Consider the following 18,842-nt stretch of genomic DNA (forward strand, 5'->3'; position numbering starts at 1 on the left):
TGCTATGGACAAGAAGCTTTTCTAGCCTCGGTGCCCAGCGGCGCTGAGGACACCCCTGAAGGGGTAACTGCTGCCTTCTTGACACCCCTAGAGGTGGCTGTCGCCTCAGTGGCCTGAGAACGGTTTCGTCCAGCCTCTTGACTTGTCTTTTGACAAGCCCCTCCAGACTGAAGGGGGAAGGAGAAAACGGTCAGCCAGACTCTGGCAATAGAACTGGCCTCCCCGTTTTAAACGAATACACAACCTCCCAGTATTTTGCAGACACAGAACTTTAAAGAGGGGGCCCAGGGTACAGGGGATGGAGCATCTGCTCAGCTTGCCCCTTTCTCCTGCTGTCAGTGCCCGAGTCAAGCAGGGTCAGGAACCTCACAGCACATAAGATGACAACCTCATTTAAACTTCATGAGAAATGTACAAAATACACAGCTTTAATTGTGGGGAATTAGACTAATGTGCGAATCTAACAGAGATATTTTTCTCCTTTTGATGTTTAGGTTTGTAGTCCTTTCTCAAGGGATAGGGCAGGAAGGGGATTTACAAAGAGACAACTTTCTGTAAAAACTGAAATGGAGTCATCATGGTCCCTTCGCTTAAGATTCGCAATATAGTCTTTACCCTGAGTCTCTCTACTGGGGCAAAGCAAAAAAGTATCCCTCACAACGTTATTCTGAATTTGATTTTACTAAATGTTGATCACATACTATCTGACTTGGAAGGTGACTTGGAAGTTACTGCTGCTGAAAATGACCCCCAACTTGAATATAAGGAAACTTGAAGTACTCATAATTCTTCCTCAAGGACAGTTCTCATTCCTGCTATGCAACAAAAATCACCTCCAGGCAAGCACACAGACTTACCTCACAGCTGTTTAAGCTTTCCTTGGGCTCCCCCTGTTGAAAATAACGAAATTATGTGTGCCTTGTCCATATATTTGTTTTCAAATACAAATTCCTGAAAATCAACTGAAAAAGCAATAGTAACAAATAACCTACTAGCTCATTTTCTGATGTATTTTATTTATAATACCTGCTAAACTATTATACCAAGCAGTTGTTTATTTGTGTAACATTGTCTACTTTTATTTGGATAAAATGACACAGCAAACATGTCCACCAAATCAGGGAGTAGCTGCAGTTGTTTTTGGTGGGAACATCTGCTTTCATTGTAAGCTTAGACACTTGGGCACTAGGAACATAACTTGTAGCAGACACAAGCAGAATGAACTCATATTATAAATAGGACATTATACATAATTAAATCACATACATAAGCAATTGTGTATCAAAACCAAAGATATATCAGTGAAAGGAGCCTCCTGGTTTAATCTGACATATCACCTAGACAACATAAGCTCCAAATCATCCATAGCTTTGTTTGTACCAACACTTGTAATAGACAAATCTGATTAATCACCTTCAGAAATTGGCAAAGGATATATGAAACAATCAGACTTATGACCACAAATGCCATATGAGTGTGTATACATAGACACATTATTTACACACACATAGGCAGACATAGAGGATACATTTGGCAGGGCATTTCCTACCTAAAGTTAAGTTCACTAAGTCTCAGAATATTAAACAGAGCAAAGTTTATATAGTAAGCATCCAACTAATACAAAAAGAATTAATTATTCTTAAGAGTTATTTCCATCTACCTAGTATAATTGGATGGTTTAAATGCCCTTCATGTTGCATCTGTAATTAAACATAATAATAATAATGATTAGCAAGGAGAGATAAGAAAGCCTTCCTAAGGGATAAGTGCAAAGAAATAGAGGGAAAAATAGATTGGGAAAGACTAGAGATCTCTTCAAGAAAATTAGAGCTACCAAGGGAACATTTCATGCAAAGATGGGCACAATAAAGGACAGAAATGGTATGGACCTAACAGAAGCAGAAGATATTAAGAAGAGATGGCAAGAATATAAAGAAGAACTATACAAAAAAGATCTTAGTGACTCAATCATGATGGTGTGATCACTCACCTACAGCCAGACATCCTGGAGCGTGAAGCCAAGTGGGCCTTAGGAAGCATAACAATAAACAAAGCTAGTGGAAGTGATGGAATTCCAGTTGAGCTATTTCAAGTCCTAAAAGATGGTGCTGTGAAAGTGCTGTACTCAATATGCCAGCAAATTTGGAAAATTCAGCAGTGGCCACAGGATTGGAAAAAGTCAGTTTTCATTCCAATCCCAAAGAAAGGCAATGTCAAAGAATGTTCAAAGTAACACACAATTGCACTCATCTTACTTGCTAGCAAAGTAATGCTCAAAATTCTACAAGATAGGCTTCAACAGTATGTGAACTGAGAACTTCCTGGTGTTCAAGCTGTATTTAGAGAAGGCAGAGGAACCAGAGATCAAATTGCCAACATCCATTGGATCATAGAAAAAGCAAAAGAGTTCCAGAAATACATCTACTTCTGCTTCATTGGCATCCAATCCCATCACTTCATGGCAAATAGACAGGGAAACAGTGGAAACAGTGACAGATTTTATTTTCTTGGGCTCCAAAATCACTGCAGACAATGACTGCAACCATGAAATTAAAAGACGTTTGCTCCTCGGAAGAAAAGCTATGACAAACCTAGACAACATATTAAAAAGTGGAGACATTACTTTGCCAACAAAAGTCCATCTAGTCAAAGCTATGGTTTTTCCAGTAGTCATGTGTGGATGTGAGAGCTGGATCATAAAGAAGGCTTAGAGCCAAAGAACTGATGCTTTTGAACTATGGTATTGAAGAAGACTCTTGAGAGTTCCTTGGACTGCAAGGGGATTAAATCAATCAATCCTAAAGAAATCAGTCCTGAAATTCATTGAAAGGACTGATGCTAAAGCTGAAGCTCCAATACTTTGGCCACCTGATGTGAAGAACTGACTTCTTAAAAAAGACCCTGATACTGGGAAAGATTGAAGGCAGGAGGAGAAGGGGATGACAGAGGATGAGATAGATGATTGGATGGCATCACCGATTCAATGGACATGAATTTGAGCAAGCTCCAGGAGTTGGTGTTGGACAAGGAAGCCTGGCGTGCTGCAATTCATGGGGTTGCAGAGTCAGACATGACTGAGTGACTGAACTGAACCAACTGCTTCATTGACTACACTAAAGCCTTTGTCTGTGGATCACAGCAAACCATGGAAAATTCTTCTTCAAGAGATGGGAATACCAGACCACCTTACCTGCTTCCTGAGAAGCCTGCATGCAGGTCAATCTGCCTGCCAATGCAGGAGACATGGATTTGAACCCTAGTCCTGGAAGATCTCTCATACCGTGAAGCAACTAAGCCTAGGCACCACAACTACTGAGCCTCTGCTCCAGAGCCCAGGAGCTGCAACGATTGAGCCCGCGCACCACAACTTCTGAAACCCACGTGCCCCAGTGCCCGGGCTGTGCAACAAGAGAAGCCACTGCAACAAGAAGCCCGCATCCTGCAACAAGAGAGCAGCCCCCACTCACCACAACTAGAAAAAGCCGGCACAGCAACAAAGACCCGGCACAACCAAAAATAAATGAAAAAAAAGAAGATAATAATGAGATGCCATTTTCACCAAGTAAAGACATCAGTTCAGTTCAGTTCAGTCACTCAATTGTGTCCAACACTTTGCAACCCCATGAACTGCAGCACGCCTGGCGTCCCTGTCCATCACCAACTCCCAGAGTCCACAAAGAGTGTTCAGACATACTCATACATCATACATATCATGTATGGTATATAAGCATAAACATATATGCTGTGTGTAGATGAGTATATAAACATAAAATATATACATATATACATAAATATGGAAAGTGAAAGTCACTCAGTTGTATCTGACTCTTTGCGACCCCACAGACTGTAGCCTGCCAGACTCCTCTGTCAATGGAATCCTCCAGGCAAGAATACGGGAGTGGGTAGCCATTCCCTTCTCCAGGAGAGCTTCCCAACCCAGGAAACGAACCCAGGTCTCCTGCATTGTGGGCGGATTCTTTACCATCTGAGCCACCAGGGAAACCCAAAATAGAAAAGTGATAGGATTAATCCTGGGTGGTAGGATTAGAAACTATTCCTACTTTCTTTTTTTGTTTATCTGCATTTTCCAAAATCTATACAAGTAACATGTGTTATAGGTATTTTTAACTTTTTAAGTAATTTAAATACAAGAACATGTATTTCAATCTTCTTTAGAATATCATACTATTTTGAAGAACACAAATAATAAACAGTATGTGGTTGGGATAATAAGATGTTATAATTATGAGAAGAAATTTACATAAGTGCTAAAAATGAATAACATTGCCATAGAAAATTCTCATTGTTGACTTTTTAGAATCTATTACTAAATATAACAGCAAGACCTTTATTTTCTACTTCTTTCTTTATAAAGAAATACAATAAATATTAATACAGGTTTTCCCTGGGAGGTTAAGTTTTGGCTACTTTTTAATTGCTTCTGGGCATCAGAAGCAACTATGGAAATGCTTGCTCTAATAAAAGCCTACGTATCTGTTTTGTTTTTTCTTCACTTGCATTTTATGTTGATATTATCAACTCTGGATCTTTTATTGTGTTACTATAGGATAGTGATGGGCTTCCCAAGTGGCACTAGTGGTCAAGAACCCGGCTGCCAATTCAGGAGACATAAGAGATGCGACTTCACATGCACTCACCCACAGGATGGTAACACAGCGATAAATTACTAACTTTATTGGAAATGTTAAGTTACATCAAGAAAATAGCAGATAGTAATCCCAGAAGGAGGGTTTCTTTAGTACTGCCACAGACATGCTAGAGTTTTCTTTGAAACACCTTTAATTTCCATTTTAGTTGTGTACCTCTGCCTGCTAAAACTAGGTTTGGTAAATCCAAGCTCTTTTGATAGTCTATATTTATAGCTATATTATTTTAAATTTCTAAAACAGATTGTAAATGTAAAATAGTATATAATGAATTAGCTAAGGGAAATTTGGAAAACAAGGTACAGTGTGTTAGGCTCCTGAGAGAAGAAATGTCTAAAGGATTAAAAAAAAATTAGGAAAGGTGAGATGGTGTTCAGGTGCTATCTATCCTATTAGCAGACAAGAAAAGAATCCAAAGAGAAGTTTTGTAATCTGACTACTGTCATGTTTTCTGTTTCCCTTCAAAGCAAAACCTCCTTTAGAGTTGTATATACTCACCATCAGGCTTCCCTGTTGACTCATATGGTAAAGAATCTGTCTGCAATGCAGGAGATTAAGGTTCGATCCCTGGGTCAGGAAGATCCCCTGGAGAAGGGAATGGCTACCCACTCTAGTGTTCTTGTCTGGAGAAGTCCATGGACAGAGGGACCTGGCAGGCTACAGTCCATAGGGTTGCAAAGAGTCAGCCATGACTGAGCAACTAACACTTTACTTCATACTCACTATCTTCCCTTCCTTATCCCGTATTCTTTCTTGAACCAAATCCAATTAGGTCTGTATCTTTGTCAGTCTGCTGAAATGATTCTTCTGAAGATCACCGAAGACTTCTTTCTTACCAAATTCAGTTGCTCCTACCTTGCTCATCTTCTCAGCAGTAATGGACACAGTTGACCACTTCTGCCTTCTTGAAAGTATTCGATTCTGAGCTTCAATACATGGTATCTTCTGCAATGCTGGAGATCTGGGTTCGATCCCTGGGTTGGGAAGATACCTTGGAGAAAGGAACGGCTACCCACTCTAGTATTCTAGCCTAGAGAATTCCATGGACTGTATAGTCCATGGGGTCCAAAGAGTCGGACACAACTGAGCAATTCTCACTTCACATCTTACTCTTAGATTTTTCTCCTCTTCACTGGCCAGTCCCTCTGATCTCTATGATGGCTTGTCTTCTAAATGTGGGTAGCATCTCAGACCTCAAGCATATTCTCTTCTTTCTCTCCAGATAAGCTCTTTCAGTCCCAAGGCTTAATCATATATATGATTCACACATTTTTATCTTTTTTCCCATATTTGCCTCTGAGCTCCAGACTGAAACAACTGCCTTTTGAACACAACCAACTACCTAGTTTGACAAACTAGAAATCACTTTGATATCTCTCTTCCCTCATCTCCTTCATGCAGCCTGTCAGCAGGTCCTGTTGGCTGTATCTCTAAATAGATCCTCAGTGTTACCACTCCTTCCTCTGTTGCTATCATCCTGGTCCAAACCACCACCATCTCCTACTTAGCCCCGCCCCACACTGTCCTTTCTTCCCATATAACCAACAAAGTTCTTTCTGAAACAAAGATTGGATCAAATCATTACCTTGTTTAAAACTTGCCAGTGGCTCCGCATTGCACTCATAATAAAATCCAAGTACCTTAAACACCTGGACAATGAGGCCCCACAAGTTCTGGTTCCTACCATCTCTGTCTGATTCCATCCCCTATAACTCCAGAGACACGAGAATTCTCTCCAACTCGCCAAGCTCTTTCCCACTTGTGGTTTTTGCACAGAGTGTTCTTTCTTCTGGGAACATTCTTTCTCAGTTAACATTCATCCTCAGTTCAGTTCAGTTCAGTCGCTCAGTTGTGTCTGACTCTCTGTGACCCCATGGACGGCAGCACACAAGGCTTCCCTGTCCATCACCATTTCCTGGAGTTTTCTCAAACTCATGTCCATTGAGTCGGTGATGCCATCCAACCATCTCATCCTACATTCTTCCTACACACTTTCAAATGTTGGCTCCTGTTTGTTTTGTTTACATTTGAACTTAAATGTCACTCTGCAGAAGTCTGACTCCTCTCTGTCACTACGTGGTATTTTCTACTTAGCACTTAGTGCTATTACATTTATTTGCCCACACATCCACTGTGACTATAACTTCCTCAATGAAATTAGGAAATTAATTTAATGAGTCCATTAGAGCAGGAATTCTGTCTTCTTCAACACCATATCCCCAGAACTGTAAGATTATCTGGTGCACAATAATGTTCAGTAAATATTTGTTATGTTATTGCACAATGAGACTGAAGTGATTTTACAAGGACAATTTTAACTGGATACTGAACTTCACCAAAAGAATCCTCTGCTAATTACTAGCTGTGTCACTCTGGACAAGTTCCTTATTCTCTGAGCCATAGTCTACTCCTATGTCAAATGGTACTACTTAGCTCATTAGGGCAGGTTCTGAGAATTAAATGAAATATCTGACAACACAGTAAAACACTTGAAAAGGGTAGCTAATCTTCTCAAGGTTTTCCGTATACAGTGTGCACATTAGCATTCCAAAGTTTCCAGAGATTTTTTGAATCTGTAAATGTTTATATACAAAGAAGGTACACCCATGACAGTCCTTGTACTTTTGGTTGAATAAACAAAAGCTCTGTTTTGCTGCCTTTGTGCTTCCTCAGTATCAAGTGAAGCAGTGAAGTTTTTATTAAATGGCGTAGCTACAGAGTAACTGTGGAGATCTCAGCAGCTTCATAATCATTAAGCAAAATAAGTTTATCTAAAGCCTCTTAAACTGAACCATGAATGTTCAAAACACCCTTTATTTTCAAGTAGTCCCCTGGATTCTCTTGTGATTAACAGGACATTTAGTCTTTTCTAAATTTCTGCTTTTGATCCAAGTATCCTCCCTTCTCCAAGCAGACACTTCTTACTTCTGTAATGACTTTATAAGCTTTAACAGTAGATGGTGCTATGAACGCACGAAAATAAATTAGTATAGACCACAACAGAACCATCACAGGTTTATTTCGTGACTTATAACAACATAGAAATATGCCTTTTTTAATACTTTCTATAAAGTTATTGACAATACAAAATTTTTTTTCTTTTTTTTCTTTTAATGAAAATGATTTAACTTAGAAATCTATTATGAAACTTTTGTCTAGTTTTGCAATTCTCAGATATTCCAGTGCAAAAATAGATCCCATCACAGACAGCATAAAGTGCTTGGAATGAAGGGTCAATGATAAAGACAAAGCACAAAAACATGGTTTCATCCTAGGGTATAAGAAGGGAGAACAGAATTCTTAAAACTTACGGAAGTATAAACATTCTATAAAAAGGGATGCAACAATTCTGAAGAGGATTAAAACAATATTTCCATAATACTATATTACTAGTAAATGGTAACAAGAGTAGAAATTAATATCTCAATGTCAAAGTGGTTCAATATAATATGACACATGGCTCTTTGGAAAAAAAATTTTACCTGATATATACAACCACAAGAAGAAAACAGATCCCTTTAGTCAATGATTACTATACAGTGAATGCTGTGCAACATTTAATAGTCACAATGCATATGCCTTCATTACAGGTATTGAAATACAGTAGTTTGAGGTTTGGTTATTGGTTTTTAAACAATGACCTATGCTGGGTATTTGTGTATAGAGGGCTTTGTTATTGTTTTCTTTTGTATTTTTTCATATTCACAGTTAATAAGGCTTCAGGTATCCAAAAGAAGCAGAAGCAGAAATCTCTGAACACTTAAAAAAAATTTTTTTTGTTAAACTCACATGGTTACATTTCCACAGGGATGATATAGAAGTTTTACTTGACTGAGAAGAGAGTTGGTAAAAATCTCTAGTATAATTAGGCTTACCCAGAAAAATTTTAAAGACTGCAATTTGGATATCTAATAACCATACTAATGCAGTAGATGAGTAGCTGTAGATTGTTTCTAGCTTAAGATAGCCTTTAAATCTATACTGAAATGTTGCATTTTTCAAAGTAGTTCACAGTATCCTTTGATTTTTTTAAATATGGCCTTGAAGTAGAATAATCAAAAAAAAGGAGCTGCTCATGGTTTTAATACAATACAGATTTAGGACATGATTCTGCTGAAATGGGGAATCTAGCAGAAGCTTGACTTTGGAAAATACTAAACAAGGAGAAACATCATTCCATGAATTTTATATCATTGAAGATAGCATAAAATATGAGTTTAGGCCAATAATTATTGGGAAATTGTCTTTATTATTCATTTATCATTTTAGAAAATATTGGCAATAATCTCTAAAAGTCATTTTCTTTCTCCAAGCAATAAGCTGCATGATAACATGCAGTAAATTTTAAAAGAAAAAAATGTATATTTGGAATAGATCTGAAATCTTGTACTTTTAGAATTAATATCTAATTTTTTAAAAGAGACATTAGTAATGATACTAAAAGATCACATTAACTTCAAACAGTATTTCTCTCATAATTTTGTTGTCTCAAGACAGATAACATTATCTTTAACAAGTGTTTACTGACTAAAATCAATTAAACTGACTTGGAAAAGTCTGAAATAATTTTTCATGTGGGGGCATTTGCTGTTTTTTTCCCATGATACTGACTGAAGAGATAAAAAATTTGAGATTGTCAGAATGGGGTATCTGAGATTTTCAAAGCCAATATTCAAAGGTACTAAATGCCATAAGCACAAGTTTTATGTTTTTCAACAAGTTTTGAAGCTAATCGTGTGACCCTTTGACATAAACTTTCTTGCCTTTTGCATTGTTGGTATTTTTAAAAAGTGGGCTGCCCAACATTCTTTCAGTGGGTTCCCACAACCACAACAAAACCTGTATTTGTAAACCAGTTATCTGATGAATATGGCACAGGAAATCTACTGAAACTTAATTTCTCCCCACGCCATCCATCCATACTCACTCAGGTATAACATACACTCAAAGAATACTTGACTAATGCGCTGATACTAAAAGTATGCTTAACGATCTTAAAGATACTTAAATATAATGTTGTCATGAGATCTTGGCCATCACACTGTTTTCAAGTCACTAGGCATTAGTCAGATAATCCACTTGCAAACATACGTGAAAAATTAAAGCTAGCGAGCCAGTGTGGCCATACTCCTCTGTGCCACAGGGTTCTACAAAGAGGCGACTCTAAGTTTTCAGGAGTCACTAATAGAGCTTACAATTCCAAATAACATTAAAAGTACAAAGATTGTTCTCAAAATACAACTCCATCTTTTCATATTCTAGATTAATTCAAAAAGCCAGAAATAATACTATGCTTGTGTCAAACAACAAGATCTTGAGATGCACTGTACCGCGTTAGTAGACAAGCAGGACAAATGGACACAGACCTCCCTTGATTCCAAGTACATCATCTCTTTGATCACATGCCATGGCCTCCCAGCTTGCAGCCCCAACAGTGTGGTTGCTGATTCTTTGCTTCTTACCCGGATCTAAGTACACTTAGAGTCCCAGAAAGATAATCTTGGAGACTCATGGTTCCAAGCAAGGGACAACAATGAAACCAAGTTTTGCTTTTGCATGTCACCATCACCAGAGCAGCTCAAAGAGGGAATCAAAGCAGGACTTTCCCCACATGTGGCACCATTTCATCAACTGGTACTTGATGATGTCAACAGACTCTGAGTAGCACAGCGTTCACAAAAGTATGCAAGGCATACCATGATGCTTCAGGCTTTCTGAGAAACTTGGCACTAGTAATTCTGGCACACTCATTGCCAGCAGCGGCTATGTCACCAGGAAGCCAGTCTCTTGGCCTGGCATGGCGTAATGAATGAGCATATGCATGCCTTTTGATTTTGAAAAATAATCACTGGCCATGATTACTTGATGAATTGTTGTTGCAATCCCAGTAAGAATACAAAAGAACAAAAAAAAGTATGTCAAACTCATATGTCCACTGGGTTCCATACTAGAGTTTCACATGAGTATAAGGTAATAAACTAGATTCAAGTCTTTTTCACTTGAGAGCCATATGAGACATAGGCTACAAAGGCACTGCCCTTGTAATGGAATTTTGTTTTCATTGCATTGAATTGCATTGCATTGAATAGTATCAGTACAGTATCCAGTTTACTTTTTCCCACAAAATCTTCGAGCCCTTTCCTTTGGAACACTTCACATGGTGCAAAGGAAGGTCTAGTTCCTCCTTTCTTCCAGCCACCCTATATGGACAAGATTCTTCATACATAACTTTCTTTCACTTTCTCATCCTGCAGGAAAGATGTGAGGACTGCAACATCCACTACTGTCTGGTTTTTGTGTAATGACAGGTCCTTTAAGTGGTCATCATCACTTTGGTCCTTGGCAAAGTTTACAAATACCTGTCAAAATAAAGACGGACCATTATAAACACCTCTAATTTGCTCTCTCTTTATTCAAGTTGCACTTTTCCCCATGTGGAAATTAGGTCATATAGAAGAATCTGAGACTGAATAAAAAGATTAACTAGAAAACTTTATGTAGGAGGGAGAAAGGAATGATTGAAAAAGCATTAATCATTAAAAAAAGTAAAAAACTGCCCTTATATATTGCCCCTCCAATCAACCAACCGCTCAATCATCTATTTATTTTGACTCATTATTTATTTTGACTCATAAAGACTTGATTAAAGGGAAGGGGGATGAAAACTAACATTTGCTAAATATCTACTAAGTGCCAGGATCTCCTTCATACCTGATGTCATTTAATTTAAATGGGATACTGCACTTGGCCTAATACCTGCCTATGGCAGATACTCAATAAATTGCAGTTTTTATGATTAGTATGACCATTTATTCTCATAATAACCCTATGAAATCAGTAGCGTCATCTCCCTTTTCAGATTCAGGGAGGTTAGGTTAAAAGCATAACTAACAGTAGACGATCAGGAGTTCGTGCTCAGATAATCTGTACTGCTCTAGGACCCATAATGAAGGGGGAGGAATCCTCACCATGAAAAGCAAATCTACTTTTGACACTCAAAGCTTACTTGGTCAAGTGTTGTCTGAGAGACAGAGTAGTCTTCTATGTGGAGTCGCTTTTTGCTCTGGGAAAGGATGCTGAAAATCCTGGCCAGGGAAGACAGTGAAGACGGAAGCTGGTACTGCAACATGTTCCGGTGCTTCTCCTTCAGGACGCTTCCTGGAAAGGCGAGTTCAAAGAACTCCTGTACAGGCTTCAGGTCAGGGTTCGACCCTGCTATTCGTACGACTATTGTATAACCATCTCCAAACCTGAAAGCAGGAAAAAGAAAATCAAATTAAAGACTCTGGGGAAACTTCTCAAAAGAATATTTAACTCTTGGGTCCTGAAAGAGAAAGTGGTTCCTGCCAGACCAAGAAATCAGTTTCAGAGAAAAGGAACCAGTTGTCAAATACTGAATACCTATTCTATTTGAGCTGCCTTGCCAAGTGCTTTAGACATGACTTCATTTAATCCACAGTTGGAACTCTGAGATATTACAGAGAAACTGAAACCTAGAGAGTTGGTCACTTGTTCATGATACAAAACTCAGTAGTGGTAGGGCTGGGGTGTGGACCCAACACCAGTCAAACCAACTGGTGTGTTTGACTCCAAAGTCTATGCTTCAGCCTTACTGGCATGTATAAATCTCCCCATTACATCTCTATAACAAAACCAGAAAGTAGCTATTTCTAGAATACTGACTCTCAGAGAGGTTAAATAACTTGCCCAAGTGCATACAACCAGTAAAAAGTAAAGAGAGAAATTTGCAAGCAGCTCTGTTGGACTTCAAAGTTCTCATTCTTTGCACTATACCATTTTGTTCAGTTTATTTTCCTTTATTTTAGAACCACTATGTATGCACTCACAAAAGAATAAATACACAATTTCTCATTATGTGGGATCCCAAGGAAATTGTCCCTGTTACCTATTTTTCAGATGTTGAACACTGCCAAGACACCTGAACCGCCCATTGACCATAATTGCCATCCTAGTGCAAAGAGCCTCACATTCTTCCATGCTGTAGGGAAACAGAATGAGGTTTAGTTTGAGAAAGATGCTCCTGTAACCATCAGAACATCACCATGACATCTGGTGTTTTAAAGAAGCAGATTCTTAGCTTCCTAGAGTATAACTGCTTCCTGCTAGAAATTTCACGAAGATGTAGGGAAAATAATGCTCACTGCCGTGTCGTTTACAATTGTGAAAAAGCTGAGAATGATCCAAGTGTCTACACAAAAGAGGAATGGTTGAGTAAATTAGGGTATATCCTAACGGAATACTATTCACTAATAGCTATAAGAAATGATGACACATCTAAATTAAACTGACTTGGAATACTGTTCTCAATATTGTTAAGTGAAAAAGAACTTGGTATATATGCCAAAGCTTGCATTTTTGTTTGTAAAAAACATATACACTATGTATAGATTTGCAGAGGAAAACTCTGCAAAGATATATTGCCCACTGATAATAATAGTTGTCTTCTGGTGATATATCAGGTGACCATAATTTTTTTTTTCTTTGCCTTTCTGTGTTTTCTGTTTTTACACAGTGATCATATATACTACTTGGAAAACCTAAAAATTATACAACAACGAAGTCAAGCCAACTCTTCACTACGGACCTGTGAGAGGTGAGCACCACTGATCTCCCTTCCTTGATGATACTTAGGGCACAATTCCACAGGAAGCGCCGGGCTTTGGGGTCCATGCCTGTGGTTGGTTCATCCTGTAAACAGAATAAAATAAGTCCTCTTATGTGTTGGAAAAAAATCAAAGATAGGTTTGGTCTTAAATGCAGAAGCATTTTAGAAACAGCCTAAGGTTTAACTTACCATTCTATTTATTTCTTGAAGGATCAAAAAACCAGACCTTACATAAAAGAATATTTCATACTTGTTTATAACCAGTTCACTTTTATAACTGTCACTGAAGTAGAAAACTCAAATTTAATTTTTGTGATATTAAATTTCTCCAAATAAACAGAAAGGAAAAGGGAAAAGTCATTTAGTTTCAATCACATTTTCATGACTGACAAGCATATACTAAAAGTTATTTTTGTCTGAAATGCTACTGAAGTCAGTTCAAAAATTGAATAAATTTTTTTCTTTAATTTTAGTTCACTCTGGCTTAGCCTATTATACTCTACTTGCTGGTCTTCAGTTCAGTTCAGTCACTCAGTTGTGTCCGACTCTTTGGGACCCCATGGATTGCAGCATGCCAGGCTTCCCTGTCCATCACCAATGCCCAGAGCTTGCTCAAACTCACGTCCATCGAGTCGATGATGCCATCCAAAGATCTTATCCTCTCTTGTCCTCTTCTCCTCCTGTCTTCAATCTTTCCCAGCATCAGGGTATTTTCTAATGAGTCACTTCTTCACATCAAGTGACCAAAATATTGGAGTTTCAGCTTCAGCATCAGTCCTTCCAATGAATATGCAGGACTGATTTCCTTTACGATTGACTGGTTTGATCTCCTTGCAGTCCAAGCGAGTCTCAAGAATCTTCACCAACGCCACAGTTCAAAAGCATCAATTCTTTGGCACTTAGTTTTGTTTGTAGTCCAACTCTCACATTCATACATGACTACTGGAAAAACCATAGCTTTGACTAGACGGACCTTCGTTGACAAAGTAATGTCTCTGCTTTTTAATATGCTCTCCAGGTTGGTCATAGATTTTCTTCCAAGCAGCAAGCATCTTTTAATTTCATGGCTGCAGTCACCACCCGGAGTGATTTTGGAGCCCTCAAAAATAAAGTCTGTCAGTGTTTCCATTGTTTCCCCATCTATTTGCCATGAAGTGATGGGATTGGATGCCATGATCTTAGACTTGCTGGTCTTAGAGGAACAAATTCTAAATCTAAGCACTCTGGATAACTTTAAAGCCTCAGTCCAAGGCTTCTTCCTGCAATAACCTCAGTGTCCTCCTTTACAGAAGAAAAAGGTCAAGGGCCACTGTTAGTTTGATCTTCTGTCTTCCATTTATCCATATGTAAGGAACTATGACCCAAAGGCGCTACTTAGGAATCCTGAGGCTATATCAACACTCTCCATCTCCAGAGGATGAACACATGGATGGCATACAGAATGGTCCAGAGCAAGTTAAATCCTACACCCAGCCTCAGTAGCACTTGTTGGGATTCTCCATGCCAGAGAAACAAGGTCCCTGGTGTATCTCCCCTTCTGGAACATCTGAGGGCAAGGCAGATATACCCCATGTGTGTTAAGAAGAGGGACAAGGGAGCTTCCCTCAGGTTCTCTGAGGCTATTGCTCATCAGGTGAGGGCTTGCTGTTGCCGAGCCAGTCATGCACATCCTGGACATCCAGGACTTTAGAATAGAGATGCTTTCCATTCAGGCCAGAACAGGTTTTTCCATGCAGTCACACTCACCAGAAACACCACTGGAGGCCCACCAATCAAAGCCATGGCTGTTGAGAGCTTGCGTTTATTGCCTCCACTGTAGTTCCCAGCATATTTTTCTCCATACTTCACGAGGCCCAGTTTCCGAATCGCCCACTCGCCAACCTAAGAATGATAAAAAAAGCTCTTTGACCTTTGCTGGGTTTGGTAATGTTATCACGCTTTCTTACACTTGCATATGAGAACTCTTCCTCTGAGTAGGACCAGATTCTATACGATCATGACCTGGGTAATGCCCACAGCACAGGGGGCAGCGCTCCCTCTCTGCCCTCCAGAGTGAGCCTGATCTCCCATCCCTACCCCACCGCCGCAGCTTCCCACTTCGAAAGTAGCTGCAAAGAGCCAGCACTTCCTGTCGCTGCATCCATAAGGGAGAACAGCCTGAAGCCAATGGCCATGTGTGAAGGTCACAGCCATAAGGCAGGCTGTCAGGATGCCAAAGGAGGCAGGCTGGCTTTCCAGTGCCCACAGTACCTTGCCTACTTCTTTCTCCGGGACTCCTCTCAAAAGGGCAAAGAATTCCACATGTTCTCTTCCAGTCAGCAGCTCTGTGATGGCATCAAACTGAGGGCAATAGCCCATGTTCTGATGCACTTCATGGATGTCTGATAAGATGCTGCAAAGAAAAACAAAACTGGTCAGGTTTTTAAGCATTTTGGTATTCTGGTCAGACCATCTTGCCTAACATTCTATAGTGTGCTTGTGCATGATAAACAGACCAGGGAGCACACTTGCTTATAGCTTCAAGGAACAGCCTTTCTGCCCTCAGGATGCCAGCCCCTCCTGGAAGTCAGGGTTCCTGCCTCCATCCTGCCCAGTCCTTGCCCCTGGTTCCCCCAACACCTCAATCTGCAGGCTTGGTCCCATTTCAGAATTCCCAAGTCCACCCCAACTGCGGTGCTATCTATATCAACAATCTTAGTCACGCTATCCGGGGCTTTAACACCAAGTGTCCATTCCTGACTTGTGGCCCAGTCATATGCACCGTGTGCTCTGTTGCTTCATTTAAGCCAGAAGAGGCCCAGAAGTTTGGGTGACTTCCCTCTGCTTTTTGCTGCCTATACACTGACTTGGCCACGGCCTAATCCAAACCCCACAGTCCTACTAAATATTCAACCCAGAAACTCCCCTGGTTTTGAAGGTTTTCATGATGAGAACCTGATGACAACAAAAAATGTAACTACAGACACAATTTTTCATATACTGGTGGAGGCAGCTTTTAAGGCCCCATGAAGCCAATCTAGGGTTAAGGATCCCTGATGTAGGAGGAAGCTCAGTGTCACATCCAGTCTGATGGCTGCACTTCAGTCACCTCTGGACAGCCATGGGTTCGGCCTCTCAGCAGTATTCACTCCTCTCTGCACATCAATTAGCAGGCCCAGGTCCAATGTTTTCCAGACTTGAAGTGCTCACAGACCCTGTGCCTAGACCTCACAGCTTCACTGCCCATACCAGTATTCAGAACCAAGCAATGTGAGGAACCTTAGTTTGGACCAGTTATTGCTACTATCGCTATATACCCCAGGAGCCTGGTACTAGAAACAAACCCGCCTGCTATTCTAGAAATTCTGTTCTCTTAAACCTCCTTTACACTGTTACTAAAACAAATGTAAGATGCAGAGAAAAGTCATGAGTACGTTAAGTTCCTTGATGTTTTCGATTTTATTGGCTAGTAGCCCTTTGTCCAAATTGTGAATCATCCCCCATTTGTACATTATTAAGTAAATTTGGTGGGTCACAACTAGTATTATTAAAACGGCATGGCAGAGAGTGGAGTAAGAAATATTGAATGCACTACAAGCAGTAAGAGTAGGTAGTATTTTACAAAATTATTTAAGCTATATGCCTGTTTACATGTTTTTGTGTGTTTACTTGACTGACAGGTAAAATGTATTTGCTATTATGGGACATGATCAAAAAGTTTGAAAGCCACAGATTTGTACCATTTCTCCATAGAAAAAGCCCAGAGAAGTTCCACGTATTTAGAATGCTCGAGGGTTTCACTTTCAAGGTTGCCTAGCAGGACTGTACTGTAGGCATACTGTACTCCTTAAGATCAGACTGCTCAGTGGTCTCTGCATTCTCAAATAATAGCCCAGTGGTGACATTCATTGTTGGCATACCCTTTAGAGAGGGCAATTTCACAAGTAGATAACCTTTTATCTTGATGAAACAATCAACATGAATACAAGGACATATTTAGTGAAAAAGAAAAACAAATATCCAATAAAAAGGAATTGGTGAAATAAATGTCCAACAATAAGGAAATAGTGAAATAAACTACAGGTACATGTACATAGAGGCATTTTATGCAGCAATGTAAAATTCTACATCTTAGAATATGTAACCCATTGGGAAATAGTCATAATACAGTCATTAGCAGCAAAAAACTAATTTAAAAATCTAGATCTAATATAATCTCAATTTTATAATATATTTATATGTGTATATAAAATAGACATTTGGGTTGATGGGAATGTTGTAAAATTGTATTGTGATAACAGTTGTACAACTCTGCATATTGCCTAAAAGTCACTGAATTGTACTCTTAACAACTAAACTGTGCGGTACATAACTTATACCTGAATAAATCTATTAAAAAAAATAAAGTAAGACTAAAAGGAAATGTAAATAGTTGTTATCTGTAGGTACTGGGATCACGGATTTTTATTTTCTTCTTCACAGTTTACTATATTTCAACATTTTTAGAACCTATACAGTGCTATTATATCAACAAAATCACAATATATTCATTTAAGTAAAGTTTTTAGAAAATCTCTGTGGCAAAATACAGACTTGTTTTCTCACCTATTTTTGTTAAGGAAAGCATCTCCTTTGGTAACAGTGGTATCTCCCGTTAACATCTTAAAAGTTGATGATTTCCCAGCTCCATTAACACCCAGAAGTCCAAAGCACTGCAAATGATTGGGTCAGTAATATTAGCAAACTACTAAAAATCTGAATATAAATGACTCACAGTTACCTCAGCTTCATTTTTATATAACATGATCCTAAAATGTCACTCTTAATGAAGAGTAAAATATTTTCTAGGTTTTCAGAAGTCATATGGATGTTTAATCATACATTTTATAATGGAACCATTTTAAATATGGATGTATTTGTCAATATCCTTTGAGTTGTTGGGTTAAAACCAAAGTTAATGAGTGAAAACCAGTAACGAAAGCCAACAAGTCAAATTTCACCATCAAATCTAGCTAAAGGGCATATAAGAATACAAACATAAATAAAGAGAATATCTTTTTTAAAATCTATTTGAATTTCATTATCATCTTGAATGGATCACAAAATCACTTTCTAGATGTACATACTTTTCTTAAATTGTCTGAGATTATCCAAAATTGTTGATACACGGGGCCACTACTTTTGATATATGCGTGCGTGTGTACTTATTCACTTCAGTTGTGTCCGACTCTCTGCGACCCCATGGGCCATGGCCCGCCAGGCTCCTCTGTCCATGGGATTCTCCAGGCAAGAATACTGGAGTGGGTTGCCATTTCCTTCTCCATTTGATATATGGGGCCTTCAAACTTTCAATGACTGACTGCTACACATAGATATAAATGGAGTAGCCTTTTAAAATCACTTTTAACTTCTTACAGACATTGTTGTTTGACTGGAGTAGAGACAGTCTGAATTAATAGGGGCAAACGCAATACAGATAAAGTGTCTTTACCTCACCGGGAGGAATGCCAACGCAAATCCTGTCAACAGCAGGTTTCCTCTTTCTTCTGTATACCTGCAACCAACAAAAT

The 18,842-nt window shown here is 39.0% G+C and overlaps 1 protein-coding gene across 3 annotated transcripts in view; it reads right to left on the reverse strand.

The window, feature by feature from the left end:
• Window positions 1–8,742: 8,742 nt before the first annotated feature.
• Window positions 8,743–18,842, reverse strand: part of ABCA1 (ATP binding cassette subfamily A member 1) — a 131,853-nt gene continuing 121,753 nt past the window's right edge. For all 3 annotated transcript variants that reach the window (XM_065946636.1, XM_065946638.1, XM_065946637.1), the window contains 8 exons: window positions 18,764–18,826; window positions 17,878–17,984; window positions 15,544–15,685; window positions 15,040–15,174; window positions 13,273–13,376; window positions 12,574–12,666; window positions 11,674–11,917; window positions 8,743–11,026 (listed from right to left, as the gene is read on the reverse strand). In XM_065946636.1, coding sequence (XP_065802708.1) covers window positions 10,886–11,026; window positions 11,674–11,917; window positions 12,574–12,666; window positions 13,273–13,376; window positions 15,040–15,174; window positions 15,544–15,685; window positions 17,878–17,984; window positions 18,764–18,826 — 1,029 coding nt within the window. In that variant the 3' untranslated portion in view covers window positions 8,743–10,885. The remainder of the gene's footprint in view (window positions 11,027–11,673; window positions 11,918–12,573; window positions 12,667–13,272; window positions 13,377–15,039; window positions 15,175–15,543; window positions 15,686–17,877; window positions 17,985–18,763; window positions 18,827–18,842) is intronic.

Source organism: Muntiacus reevesi, chromosome 10 (genome assembly GCF_963930625.1).
Source record: "Muntiacus reevesi chromosome 10, mMunRee1.1, whole genome shotgun sequence".
Taxonomy (NCBI): domain Eukaryota; kingdom Metazoa; phylum Chordata; class Mammalia; order Artiodactyla; family Cervidae; genus Muntiacus; species Muntiacus reevesi.